General features: G+C 37.9%; 1 protein-coding gene across 5 annotated transcripts; it reads left to right on the top strand.

Annotated features, from left to right (window-relative positions):
* Positions 1-21: 21 nt before the first annotated feature.
* ntmt1 (N-terminal Xaa-Pro-Lys N-methyltransferase 1) lies at positions 22-15109 on the top strand. 5 transcript variants are annotated; one of them, XM_066660765.1, is made up of 5 exons: positions 10681-10759; positions 11215-11281; positions 12754-12928; positions 13211-13463; positions 14345-15109. In XM_066660765.1, exons 3-5 carry the CDS (start codon positions 12767-12769, stop codon positions 14599-14601), a joined length of 672 nt encoding a protein of 223 aa, XP_066516862.1. In that variant the 5' UTR covers positions 10681-10759; positions 11215-11281; positions 12754-12766; the 3' UTR covers positions 14602-15109. The 5 variants fall into 5 exon arrangements, with proteins under 5 accessions (XP_066516858.1, XP_066516859.1, XP_066516862.1 ...); XM_066660764.1 differs by having other exon boundaries at positions 10725-10863; XM_066660761.1 differs by lacking the exons at positions 10681-10759; positions 11215-11281 and adding an exon at positions 22-99.
* The last annotated feature ends 17 nt before the right edge of the window (positions 15110-15126 follow it).

Raw genomic sequence — 15126 nt, 5'->3', positions numbered from 1 at the left:
GGTGAAATAGGGATAAGAAAGTATGCAGAGAAACAGGTGGAAAAGTATAATGTGGCCCTGTATGGACAGTGGAGCTGATAAAATGAGTGCTGATATAAGGTAGGTTTTCCTAATACAGTAATTGTTTAGTGTAATAATATATTGATGTAGTAAATACTATTTTTAGAATAGTCACTGTGTAAAAATTCTGACAGTTTTAATGTAAACGATAATGCTAATATTATGAACATGTATTAGCATGTATGCTAAAAGCTGAAGTACATGTTTCTGCTCAGATATATCTTTTTTTTTTTTTTTTTTTTAATATAATTTACTGTATACTACCAATGACCGCTTTCAAACATTTACCGCAACCCTGAACTTCACACGACCTTGTAATCAAAAAGACAATTTTTAAATAATTCAGAAGATTTCCAAAACATTTGCTAGTTCTCCAGTCTGTCTGGGTGCTGGAAACCTGTCTAATGTGTTTATGACAATTACAGTCATATATGTTCCCTTTAACCAGAGAGGCTGTATGCTTAAATCAGTTTTATTCAGACATTAAATCAATTTATCCATGTTGTGTCTTGGTCAGGAGACTGACAACACTACAGTAGTGACACAGTCCAATCATCTTTCACTTTCTTTCGTTATTGAGGCAAATCAAGAAATTGTCAGTTCTTCCCTTTTTCTCTTCTCTGTGTTTACTTATGGGCACCAGAGAGCACCCTGTCCTCCTATTGGTCGTTGTTAAGGAAAATTTCGTAGGATATTTCAAACTAAGCAAAGATATCCAAAAATTCTAACATGCTAGACTTTTTTGTCGAGTTGTCGTGGGATGTCCCAGACACCACACTGCTGTTTTTAATTATGTCACACTACACAACCGTTACTTATATTCTATTTCAACATGGGAAATTTGTCGGATATGTCAAAATCAGTCTAAATTCGTGTAGTGTGATCGCGGCATAACTATTATTTTTGGATCCCAGAACTAATCCAGGGTTTGGGTGGCTTTAAACTTCTCTATACTTCTTTATACTTTATACTTCTAGTCAATGCTTTGCATTGGGCCTGGTCGCCTTGACACCTTGGTCTAGTCTTGTTTTTAATTCTCTATATTCTGTTAAAACAACGTTGATAATTCTGGGGAAGTGCTGTTTTCTCAGGTGTGTTTACATTCAGAAGCTCTACTTTTAAGGTGAAATGGTATGCTTGCAGAATAAAAAGGGCTGTTTTTTTTTTTTTTGTAAAAGTGGCTTAAGTTTAACTGTTTTTTATTCACCATTTGAATTACTACACAGTCTCATTTGTATAGTTTTGTAGCACTTTCAGTGTGTGTTTACTTTCATGAAGTTAGCAGTCTCACGAATTTGGAGTAAGTTCCATCTTAAGTAATCTGAAAAAGCAAAAATAAGTCAATATTACCCAAAATATGTACAACCCCAATTCCAATGAAGTTGGGATGTTTTGTAAAACATAAATTAAAACAGAATACGATGATTTGCAAATCCTTTCATCCTATATTCAATTTAATACACTATAAAGTCAAGATATTTAAGGTTTAAACTGACAAACTTTATTGTTTTTTTTTTGCAAATATTCACTCATTTTGAATTTGTGGCCTGCAACACGTTCCAAAAGAGTTGGGACAGGGGCAAGAAAAAGCTGGCAAAGTTGAGGAATGCTCAAGAAGCACCTGTTTGGAACATTCCACAGGTGAACAGGTTTACTGGAAAGTCGTTCACAACCAAGGATGGGGCGAGGTTAAGCATTTTGTGAACAACTGAGTGAGCACATTGTCCAAGAGTTTAAGAACAACGTTTCTCAACATACAATTGAAAGGAATTTAGGGATTTCATCAACTACAGTCCATAATATCATCAAAAGATTCAGAGAATCTGGAGAAATCGCTGCAAGTAAGCGGCAAGGCCGAAAAACCAACATTGAATGCCCATGACCTTCAATCCCTCAGGTGGCACTGCATTAAAAATCAACATCATTCTGTAACGGATATTACCACATGGGCTCAGGAACACTTCAGAAAACCACTGTCAGTGAACACAGTTAAAACTCTACCATGCAAAGCGAAAGCCATATATCAACAACACCCAGAAATGCCGCCGGCTTCTCTGTACCCGAGTTCATCTGAGATGGACTGACGCAAAGTGGAAAAATGTCCTGTGGTCTGATGAGAGTCTACATTTGATGTTGTTTTTGGAAATCATGGACGTCGTGACCTCCGGGCCATAGAGGAAAAGGACTGTCCGGATTGTTATCAGCGCAAAGTTCAAAACCAGCATCTCTGATGGTATGGGGGTGTGTTAGTGCCCATTGGGGTAACTTGCATATCTGTATTAATGCTAAAAGGTACATCCAGGTTTTGGAGCAACATATGCTGCCATCCAAGCAAAGTATTGTTCAGGGACGTCCCTGCTTATTTCAGCAAGACAATGCCAGGCCACATTCTGCACGTGTTACAACAGAATTCCAGCTACAAAGCTTCAAAAATTAGTGTCCTCAGTTCCCAAATGCTTATTGAGTGTTGTTAAAAGAAAAGGTGATGTAACACAGTGGTAAACATGCCCTTGTCCCAACTCTTCTGGAACGTGTTGCAGGCCTCAAATTCAAAATGAGTGAATATTTGCAAAAGGCATAAGGCAATATCCTCAGCATTCTTTTTCATGATTTTCTATGTTTGGAGTGAAAAAAGCCTAGCATATTGAACCAAGACCCTTTGATTTTTTTTACCCATTTATTAACACTAGGGCCTCGTAAACACCACAGATCAGTTTCCAGCACGCAAGCAGACTGGAAATCTAGCAAACGGTTGAGGAAACAACTTCTAAATATTATAAAAAGGGTTATTTGATTAAAATATTATACGTTACCTTTAACTACAATATAAATTGAGTAAATTAGATTTTTTATTTCCCTTAGCATTCATTATGATTTTGTTGTTTTTTATTAATATCTCTTTACTCTTATATTGATATCTAGTTTACCAGCCTGCATTACTATTTTAAAAGTGTGCATGAACACACATAAATATTAAATGCTTGGTATGCTGTTTTATTGTATTACAAAGAGTTAGTATATATTACATTTTTAATAGTGGTATCTGATTAATTCATGTACATTCTATGATGGCCAGTTTAACAGAGAGAATGTCCAAATGGCCTCTACTCACATGGACTGTACAATAAGTTGTAAATGACAGTTTTGTAGAATTTGGAACCATGCTAACATTGGCTTTATTATCCTAAATCGCATATATTAACATCAGTACATAAATTACATCATTATTTCACAAATAAATATCAGATGAAATTGACTGTAGCTTAATGCTAATGTCCAATGTCTAGTCCAATGGACCAAAAATGTTACGACAATGTATACAATAAAATGAATACATATTAAAACATTTAACTAATTACTCAGTGAACCAAAACAGACCATATGTAAAACCTTAATGTGAAAACTCTGAATTCTTTACAACTGATTACAGTCATATATGACATGACATATGTGCAGATGTAGTAGTGGCACATGTATCCAAATCATATGATTTACAAGACTAACTTAATATCAGTTCCAACCTCTGGCCACTGAGTGGCATCGCGTTGAGGGCAGTTAGAGGCTATGTACATCCACAGAAAATAGGTTCTAGTTACAGAAAGGAATAAAACAGACTTGCACCACAACACTTGGCCTAGAGAAGCGCTCTACAGTGCAACAGTGCCATCCAGTGCCTCGGAATGAAAATGCATAGACGGACATTCCCTCCTCATTGTTTTTTTTCTTTTATATCTCACAGTTGTTGGTAACATTTTGTATTAGTTTATGGTTCAGTATAAAAGTCTGTAAGTCGGTTAAACTAGTTAGACCATGTACACAAAACAGTAATCTGAGCAGTTCAATGATGGACCAGCAGTGGCCTATTGTCAGACTAACTTTTTAAGCCAGTGGACCGAATAAACTTGCTGCCTGGGACACTAGGTCTGGTTTTGATCAGTCTCTTTAGGTTCTGCTGTCTTGATCGTAAAAAATTAATTAAATAAATAAATAAAGAAAAAAAAATTGGTCAATTGTGTCCACACACTGCATGCAGTGTATAGTATATGGCTAGAGCGGATATAGGAAGTTTACTTTTTGTGTGGTGATCTGTATGGCTTTATTAAGGGATTTTCCCAGAAGAACTCATTAGGACCGCACATCTGCCTTGTTGAAAAGCACAATATTGTTAAACTTTCCTATCATAAAAATAGCTTGCTTGGTCCTCACAAAGAGGTAAATAGACACACACACACACACACACACTCACACTCACACATACAGTGCTCTTTGTAGTCAGATAATACAGTAAAACAAACCAAACAATGCAGTGTATTATGGCTATCCACTACAGTACATTTTCACACTACTCACTGCGGTACATTATGTGATTGTTTGAGAGCCCTGAAAATTATACATGTTTTCAGACCTAGCTACAAAAAGGCAGAACCCCAAAGTAGTGCACAATGTAGGGAATATGGCACTGTTTTGGACACAGTAGGGCCAGTAATCTTTTGGTATGTTCTACTAATTTATATGTGCTACTTTACAGCTCTTTGCCTGTTCAGAGCCACAATTGGTAATGTTTTCTTGGGTTTTTCATGTTAATTCTGTTCTCAGGAGCATTACACAATCTGACTTTACGGTTATTATTTGCTTCATTGTTCCAAAACTATTTATGGTCAATTAAATATAAAAAATATATATAAATAAATAAATAAATAATAATAATAAAACAATGTCGCTCCAGGTGACTGTCTGTGAGGAGTTGGTGTGTTCTCCCTGTGTCCGCGTGGGTTTCCTCTGGGTGCTCCGGTTTCCTCCAACAGTCCAAAAACACACGTTGGTAGGTGGATTGGCGACTCAAAAATGTCCGTAGGTGTGAGTGTGTGAGTGAATGTGTGAGTGTGTGGTTGCCCTGTGTATGTTGTCCAGGGTGTATTCCCGCCTTGCGCTCAATAATGCGACCCTGAACTGGATAAGCGCTTACAGATAATGAATGAATGAATAAAACAACGTCTCATTACCATAATTACCATCTCTTTTTCCTCATACAGGGATTTGGGTTATACACATACACATGCTTAAACACTGAACAATAACTGGATTAGGAACACCTACACTGTCCACTCTGTTAGACACACCTACATAGTTGATGCACCCTGTAGGTGTAAAGTCAGAAACAGTAGCTCATCTATTGCTGCACAGTTTGTGTTGGTTATGCTCTAGCCCTACATCAGTGGACACAGGACACTGCTGGCTGGATGTTTTGGCTTGTTGGATTATTCTCAATCCAGCAGTGACACTGAAGTGTTTTATAAACTATAGGAGCCTTGCTGTACCTGATCCACTTGCACCAGAACATCACACTAAAACATCACCACCATGTCAGTGTCACTGAAGCACTGAGAATGATCCACAACCCAAATCTTTCCTACTCTGTGGGGGTCCTGACCATTGAAGAGCAGGGAGAAATGGGGAAAGTATTAGAAAGAGGTGGACTGCAGTCTGTATTGATAGAGCTACAGAGTACTCCTGTGTGGTCAGTGGAGTTGAAAAAATGGACAATGAATGGTAACACAAGGTAGGTGTTCCTTATCCAGTATTGGGCTCAGTAATGGTTCTTCTGTGGGATGTTATTTTTTAGCCTTTCGGAATATTCTACCTACTGCTTAATTTAGACAGCTGTAACATTACCTATAAATGTACATTATGGTAGCACATTGTGACAAAGTAGCTTAAACAAATTAAATTTATCAGTGTATATGTACATGCACAGGACTGTATTTCAGCATCTGCCTAAAATCTCAGTATCTGTGTATCTATATTTACTGTACAAATGCACCAGCTGACCCGGAGAGGTGACAACCAGCTGTCTAACCTATATCAAGACCGAGGTGAAACTGTTGCTATGACGACAAGCCAAACAACTTGGGGACAACGTGTGGAAAGGCAGTTTCATAGATTGTGTGTGTGCGTGTGCCAGATATATATAACATTTTTGGAACTAAACGAGTCTGCTAATACTGGAAGCTGGTCCCCTCAACATAAGTCATTAATGTATACAGTAAAGACAGGTTAGGGTTAGAGTTAGTTTATACTTATGGATACGGGTAAGCCTCTAAAAATGAATCAAAGACAATGTATTGTGCCCAGAAGGCATTAAAACAAACATATGTAATCTACATTTAAACTGACTGTAAATAATGTGTAAACTGTGAATAGCCAAGGTCAAATACTGGATATCATTTTTTTCTTTATTCATTATAGCAGCATAGTGATGCCTTCAGTGCTAAGTTGAATTCTGATTTCACAAAGATTGCTTTTGCCATTGATAATATACCCTGGGGCTGGACGATAATTCAGTATATATATGTTTCAATTACTATGATATGATTTTCAAACACATTTTCAGTATTTCAGTATACGTTGTTTACTGCTTCTGTTACTGACTGTTGTTCGTTATAGGGAGCTGCCCTCAGTTCATGGCACTCATATTTTATGTTAGTTTAAAAATATTGACAAAGCCAAGGGTTTATGGAAATATTTTTGTGGCTTTTATAGGTTTCATATTGTTATCAGAATTATATTTTATAAACCAAAATAAAGAAATATATCCTGATATAAATTTTGGCCCTATTTCAAGCCCTAATCTACTCTCCGTATTTACATTTACATGAGATAATAAGTTTAAAAACAATTTTACCCTTACACCAAAAGCAGCTGATCACTCAACTGATGTTTGTTTGAGAAGTCTGATACTTAAAGGAGAGTTGCAATTTCAAAGTTTCTACTGAAAATCTATCTGCCCCTCAGATGAAGTTGTACCCAGTGTTAAAATAATAGACAGCTAATACACATTGTTGTTTCACAGAGACATAGGTCACAAAGGTAATTCCATTTTGTTTATTGTATGTAGATGTTGAATATGAAAATCAGCAAACTTTTAAAAACAGAATGTATTTGCAGTGTAGTTGAATAACTAATCTTGGTATTCTTTGGCTGAGGACCATCTTGGGTATTGCTTTTCCTCATCATTGTGATCATATATAAATTCCTCTGCATATCTGTATGTGAATACTAGTGGTCTGAGCTCTACGGACAATGCAACCAATCCAGAGAGGAAATGTAATGAAGTAAATGTAGAATAAGCAGGGCTGGAGAGCAAGGAGGATGAAAAAAGGTTGATAGAGAGTTAAGCAGTGTCAGAGAGAGAGAGAAAGAGAGAGGGGGGGGGGGGATGACAGAGTACAAGAGGTGAAGAGAAGGTGGAGGATTCTCTGACGTTGCTGACTCAGGCCTATTACGGAAAAGTGTTGATTTCCACTCCATTTCTCTGGCTGTTTTGTAATTCTAATGAGACTGGCAGGGGTTTCAGAGGGATGGAGGAGAGAGAGGGAGAGAGAGAGAGAGAGAGAGAGAGAGAGTGAGAGAGAGAACAGATCAGATTAAATATCGACTGACTTCAGGCTGTCCAGTGCAGACTAGCAGCAGTGCACAGACTCATCATCAGTGAGCTGTGCCAGCATTGGTAAAAGGAAAGACAGAGCCAGGGGGAGGAGGAAGAAAGGGATGGAGGGTGTGTGTGTGTGTGTGTGTGTGGTAGAGAATGCACAGAAGAAAACAAAAGAGAGGCACAAAATGTAACACAAAAGCTTACGTTAGCTTTCTGTGGCGAAGGTTGCAAAGTACTTAAAACATTCACTGCAACTTAATATTTACAGGAAGCATTTTGAATTTATTGTCCACAACAGGTTTCAAAAAAGATGGGATGGGTAACAAAAGGCTGAAAGTGGTGTACTGCTGCAAAAACAATCTAATGAGGTTAATTGGCCCCAGGTCAGTCACATGATTGGGTTTAAAAGAGCATCCCAGAGAGGCTAAGTCTTTCAGAAATAAGTATTGGCAGGGTTTCACCACTCTGTGAAAGCTTGTGCAGACAAATAGTGCAACAATTCAAAAATAATCTTTCTCAACTTTAAATAGTGAAGAACTTAGGGATAACATGATCTACAATATATTATTTTATATATTGCACTGCATTAAACACAGACATGATTCTATAGAACCAAAATCACATTCACGAAAGCAAGCTAAACCTCTATCCTACAAATAAGAAACAATATATAAACAGGGTCCACTGCTTCTTTCTCTGGGCCGGAGCTTATTTAAGTTAAATTTAAGTAATTGAATTGTTACAGGCACACAGTTCTAAAGTCAGCATCTGTAATTATATGGAGGTGCATTAATGCTCATGGCATGTGTGACTTGCACATCTGTGAAGGCACTGTTAATGCTGAATAATATATACAGCTTCTTTTGCTACATGATGCCATTCAGACAATGTTTTTGCTGGACCACCTACCAGGCCAGGCCTAGAAAAGGTGTTTTCTCTTATTGACTGACTCCTAATGTTGAAATGTGCATGCACGAGTAGGAATGTTATTTCACATTCTACTGTTAGTTCATCCATATTTCACAGAGAGTACTTAATGTGGCGCAACTACAGTCTGTTGTTAGTTCAGCCATATTTCATTTGTCATTCTATGTTAGCGCTTTTCCACCAATGAAGTTTAGTAACTTAAGAAAGAGCTCAAAGCCTCAAACACGGTGTTATCGCCCAGTGGAGTTGGACAGGGTCATTTACAAAGTTTCATATAAATAAATAATAAGAAATAAGACAGGAACACGCTCTATTTGTGTGTTTCTGGGGCTGTGCTCGTTTTTTCATTTCTGCTTTTATTTTCTGTTTTCTGTACGACATAATCACATAATAAAAACCACATGTAGACACTGATATGAAGCACCAAAGCTTCTTCAGACCTTACAATGACAAGGGTATGTATTATGGGCTTTCCTGATTCTGAAATGCCTGAAACACCTCAGTGAGAGTGGCTATATGGCTAATGGCGGTCCGGTAAAACTAGGCTTGCAGTTTTCTTTTTTCTTGTTTTCCTAAGAAGGCCTTTTTTTATTTCAATAAGACAATGGCAACCCACATACTGCATGGATTACAGTAAAGAAGACTGGGTACTAAACTAATCCAGACCTGTCACACATTGAAAATAATTGGTGCATTATGAAAGAAAAAAACACTGTAATGAAGACCCTGAGCTGTTGAGCAGGTAAAATCTTAAAACAAGCAACAATAGGAAAACATTTAACTTTCAGCTACATCAGCTGTTCTCTTCAGGTTCAGAACACTTACAGAATGCGGTTTAAAGAAAAGGTGATGCAACTCAGAGTTAAACATGACCCTGTGCCAGCTTTTTTGGAACATGTTGCTGCATGAAATGATAAATGGGCAAAATGCTTCAACATTTAAAATGTCTTTATACTATCTTCAGTTAAATATATGGTTTAAATGATTTCCACATCACTGCATTTTGTTTTTATTTACATTTTGCAAAGCATCCTCACTTTGTGTGGAGATAGGGTTTGTATCATTTATCTAAGTAAAGATAAAATTGATAATTTATATCAATCAATCGTTTATAATGAGCAAGTTGCACAAACCAGAGCCTGCAGATAGAGAGAAAAATAAAAAAAAGAATTATTACACAGCAAATGAGTTATTAGAGTAAAAATGATATCCAGTTACAGTTTGATGTACAACATTTTTGAATGGGGGTTACATATACAGTACACGGTATACAAATGAATGCAATACACAAAAATATATTATTCTGTTATAAATGGATATATTTTAGCTACTGTTCACTCTGGTTTGTTTATGTTCAGAACCTTCATGTCTTTTAGGGTGGAATGATATGTTTGAGGAGAAAAACAACTTTTGTTTGTACATGACTGAAGTTGAACTTGTCTGTAAGTTTTTAATTCACTAACTGAATTACCACAGAAACTCATTTGTAAATCGAGTTGTTTAGTTTTGTAGCACTTTTGATAAGCCATCTCTTGAATTTGGAGATATTTCCACCTTAAATGATTACAAAGCGTTTATATATATATATATATATATATTTCAACATTTGGATTTCTCTCTGTAGTGTAAAAAACTCCAGATGCCATTTCTCTGCCATCAGGAAGGAGGGAGGGGGAGAGAGAGAGAAAGAGAGAGAAACTAGCATACTGAACTCTAGATAACTCTTTTTTACTCCATTACTGATAATGGGGCTTCCTAAACACATTGACAAAGACTGGGGAGCAAAAGCATTTTTGATTAAAACCGTGAACGTCACCTTATTTACACCCTAACATAGTGGCAGCAATTGTTACCTCGAGGTGAAGACAATTTTGTATATTATACTATCGATTAAGTTCATAAGTCCAGTGCCTACCCGGAATCAACCAAGCAAGGCGGACACACACACACCTTTGAGTCGCCAATCCACCTACCAACGTGTGTTATTGGACCGTGAGATGAATCCGGAGCACCCGGAGGAAACCCACGCGGACACGGGGAGAACACACCAAACTCCTCTCCGACAGACACCCGGAGCGGGACTCGAACCCACAACCTCCAGGTCCCTGGAGCTGTGTAACTGTGACACTAACCTGCTGTGCCCTATTGGTAACATTCTATACAGATAAAAACAAATCATAACTAGGCATCGAGGCAGCTAGGGAGCAGGGCAGAAGGGGTGAAAAGGGACGCGCCCACCCGAGGAAATGTCGTAGAGGAAAGAGCCTGTCGTGGAGGTCGATGTGGGTGCTGAGTTTGGGCATGGGTTAATTTTGGAGCTGAACGTTAGAGGAGATAAAGGTGGGTGTTTTTTTTAGAGTCAATGGTGTTGTTGTAGAATATTGATTTATTCACTGGAACCACGTCTTGCAAAAAGCGCAGCGAATTAAACTCCTCAGTCGGCGGTAAGTCAGTTTTAGAGCACGTGTAACTCTGGATCTGTAACCTTAACGTCAGAGTCCTAAATATAGCATCTTCCATTGAAAAGTATTTGTTGCCTGTGGTTGTTGTAGTTGTAGTATACAGGACATGTTTATCACCTAAAAGACAGCGGTGATAATTATGTATGCTAAGTCTTCTCAGTTCTTTAAAACTCCTTCCAGTTAAAAATCTATTTTTTAACTTGTTAACTTGTCCATGTGGTGTTTTTGGAAGACGTATCATGAGTGAAACAGACAGGCAATACAATGGCTGAGAATTTGCGCTTTGAAACTTTTTTGAAAGTGTAGTTCTAATTCAGAAATGGATTCACGCAGCCACGGTCTCATACGTCACAAACCCAAGGAAACCTTCCCATCAGATTGCAGAGTCGGGGGGTTCCAGGTAAGTTCAAACCTCAGGTGAACAATACGGGGGTAGGAGGAGATTTGTAGCTCTGTATGTACTGAATGAAGTTTAAGGGGTAGGGTTATGTCTAACATATTTGTAAAGTTTTGAGGATATTTTTATTGGAACTTATAGAAATATAACGTTGATGAACAAAGTTGAGTTTTTAGGCGTTTAGTCAGTGGCAGGAAGGGGTATTAAGTCACTGCTATGTACAGTAGCTTAGTAATTAAGACAAGTGCATCAATATATTACTTCATCTTTAAGGCTAAAATGCTGGACATTCACTCTTATGTATTTAGTAAACAGAGGCTGCAACAGTGGGAACAGACTGGGCTAAAGAATGAGCAGCAGAGTTTAAATGGCGCTGCATTCAACTCCTTGGACACAGATAGTTACGTCAATGTTCTGACAGATCAAAAAGGATATAATGCCCCATCACTTTTAGTATCTCTGGATTCACCAATAAAGGTGTCCTATTTCCCCCCCCCAATGTAACAGTACATTCATTTTAGTCTTAAGTTGTGATAGTAATTACATTCTGCTTGAATCATGTGCTGGCGTAAATGGTTTAGTTACTTTCTTATGTCACATTGCTCTTTAACCCTTGTCGTAGATGCCAAGTAAGGCGTTAAGTGACAGCATGTTTTTGATGTATGGTTACATGCTGCCTACTTGGGTTTCCCATGGAGCCTCCAACGTTCTGCTCTAAAAGAGCTCTGAAAGCAGGTGCTGAGTGTTGGAAATGAATGTATATATTTAGTGAATGTGTAAGGTAATTCGATGCCCTGGCAAGTGTGTTTTACTGCATTGTGCCGAGTGACTCCATGTGGGCTCCAGACCCACCACAACCCAGTTCCGGATTGGGAGATTACAGAAAATGAATAAGTACAGATAATGAATGTGTATATTTTGTTTTTGTTTAATGCAAAATATATCACAGTGAAATATAAACTGAAAAGACCTGTGTTACACTCGGAGGGAATGGGAGAAGTGTAAACAATGTCCGCTTTATGCAAGAAAAGTATATTTCATATGCTACATATTTTAATTCAACATCAGGTTGTATTGATATGAATAAATTCGTTTTATCCAACTCCATTTAAATTCTATTTATTCTACTCTAAAATATCAATATAATCCCCAATTTGCCAAGACAGAAAATTTCATGTGAACTGTTATGTTCACAACGTGTGCAAATATTTATAAAGACCCCTTTATAATAAGTAAGTTATTACATGTTCCTTTTAAAGTCCGGTCTAAAACCTTCTCAGAGGAGTAGAACTTGTTAATGAAGCTAAGTTTGTAATGAAAAACTTTGTTTTTATTACCTTTTTAATTTCAGAAGAAATGTTGGATGAGTGTCAATATGCTGTAATGTAGCTTTAATGTAGAAAAAATTCTTAGCAATGTGGTATGATTTTTTTTATTTTTATTTTTTAATAATTTTAAATGATATTTAAACCCAGGAGTCCAGAGAGGATGGAGGACCACCTGGTTGAAGATAAAGCCACTTTTTACTCTAAGGCGGAACATTACTGGAAAGCCGTCCCACCAACAGTGGATGGCATGCTTGGAGGTTACGGCAGCATTTCTAACATTGACATCAACGGTTCCAAGAAGTTCCTGCAGAAATTCCTCGGGGTGAGTTGTTTATATGCATGGTTGTTTTTTGGAATACACTGATCTAGCCTCGAGCGGCCCTGCTGTGTCTGATCCACTCAAATCAGTGCAACACACACTATTATATACAGCTTCCCTGTAATTTGCTACCCTTGGCTTACCACTGCAGAAACTGCACTACATAACTTTTGGAAGAGGATAGGAATACACTTCCTTGTGTTACATCATTGATTACAATTTCTTTAAGCTGTTCTTTTTTTTTTTTTTAACAAGTTAGATGTACCTCCTGTTCCCTTTTTCCAGGAGGGGAAGGGTAAGACCAGACCAGGTTGTGCTCTGGACTGCGGGGCAGGAATTGGCCGCATCACTAAGCGTCTGCTCCTGCCCCTCTTCCGCACCGTGGATTTGGTGGATGTGACCCAGGAGTTTCTTGACAAAGCCCGCTCCTACCTGGGCGAAGAAGGGAAAAGAGTGGAAAACTACTTTTGCTGTGGCCTGCAGGATTTCAACCCTCTGTCAGAACGTTATGATGTCATCTGGATCCAGTGGGTTATTGGTATGGCATGGACATTTTGTTACACTTTTAATTAGAAGTGCACCAGACGATAGCACTGTCATGATAGTCGTATTTAGTTCTTTTAAAGAGAACATTCAGACAATATTTTTGGAATATAAAATGTTTTAATAGCCTAAATACATTTTAAAAATATATTTTTTTATTCATATTGTATATTATTATACAAATCCATATAACAGAGAGACCAAAGAAAACCAGAGAACAGATCAGATTTTGTGGCTGTAATATTGGGGTCATACATTGTTATGGAAACAAGCAGTAAACACAATGGGCGATATTGAGGTCAGCAACTATTACTGAGTTAATGTTCATATATCGCACGATAAGCTGATAATGTAATAATTGTGACCGGAATTGGTTGATATATCTGATCCTGCGCCGGTCACATTTACACTTGTAAACCGCACGAGGGCGACGGAGGCACAAACACAGGCACAGAAGCCTGCAGTAACGGTTGCAGTTGTAATTGCTGCACTTCGAAAGGAGAGAAGCACAGGAGGTGGAGGAGACGTTGACGTAAAGGAGAGCAGCACAGTGTTGGTTTTGTATTGAAGGCTAATATTGGCGTTATTCACAAGCCTCTAATTTTAATAAGGTTAAGGTCCTACAAACCTTGAGTTTGTATTTTAATAAGACTATTATGTTTTTAAATTAACCCTTAACGTCTTTTGGTGAAATTTCAGCATGTTTGGATATAATCTTAAACAGTGGGGGAAAAGGAGCTCTAATATTAACCTGCACAACTGTGCACTTTAGAAAGTTAACCTTGATCATTGCCTTTTCCTCAGTCATCTTAACAGTAATGATAATAAATGGATTTGGTGCTGAATGAATGAGAACTAACTGCCCTTTCTCTCCAGGTCACTTAACCGATGACCACCTAGTAGAGTTCCTGAGACGTTGTCGTGGTGCTCTGCGACCTGATGGCCTTATTGTCATAAAGGATAACGTGGCGTGTGAGGGTGTAGTGCCTGATGAGGTGGACAGCAGTGTGTGTAGAGACCTCAAGGTACTGCATCGCATAGTGGCCCAAGCTGGACTCAGCCTTGTTCATGAAGAACAGCAGCAGAACTTTCCTGAAGAGATCTACCAGGTTCACATCTTGGCTATTAGATAGGAGCCCTGTAAGTAAGCAGAGTCAATGATTTATGAAGAAAAATACTGTATGAACCATGTTAAATCTGTGCAAGATTGTTCCTTGATGCCTGTGTCATTGATGTTTCCAGTGATGCTTGAGGATAGACAAAGCTATTGAGGCTTTTGAAGTTGAGTTTGTCTTTTTGTCATTGAAACTGCTGCGGAGGGATTTAAAGACAGTGTCAGTGCACAATAGTTGCTCCTATAAGCCTCAAAGAAATCTTAACATCTTTGGTATATGGTTTCTCACAAGAGGCTTCAGAGGCAAAATTCACATGAATATATGTTCTGTTTTGTGTAACGATTGAAATATGAGCTGATATTTAAGCCCGCCCAGATTTAGTCCCATCCTTGTACTTGAAATGGATTAAGTTGCCTGGGTGTATGTTTGTGCATAAGTTATTTAAAGACTCTTGTATGCATGTATGTTTACTATTGGTGTACTTGTATAAAATAAAGGACTTTGTAGAGAAATTTGAGCAGTTCCATTTGAAAAGGCCTGTAT

The sequence above is a fragment of the Hoplias malabaricus genome, chromosome 2 (assembly GCF_029633855.1).
Source record: "Hoplias malabaricus isolate fHopMal1 chromosome 2, fHopMal1.hap1, whole genome shotgun sequence".
NCBI classification, from domain to species: Eukaryota; Metazoa; Chordata; class Actinopteri; order Characiformes; family Erythrinidae; genus Hoplias; species Hoplias malabaricus.
The sequence above is the reverse complement of the archived record's forward strand: the minus strand, read 5'-3'. Positions and strand labels throughout refer to the sequence as shown.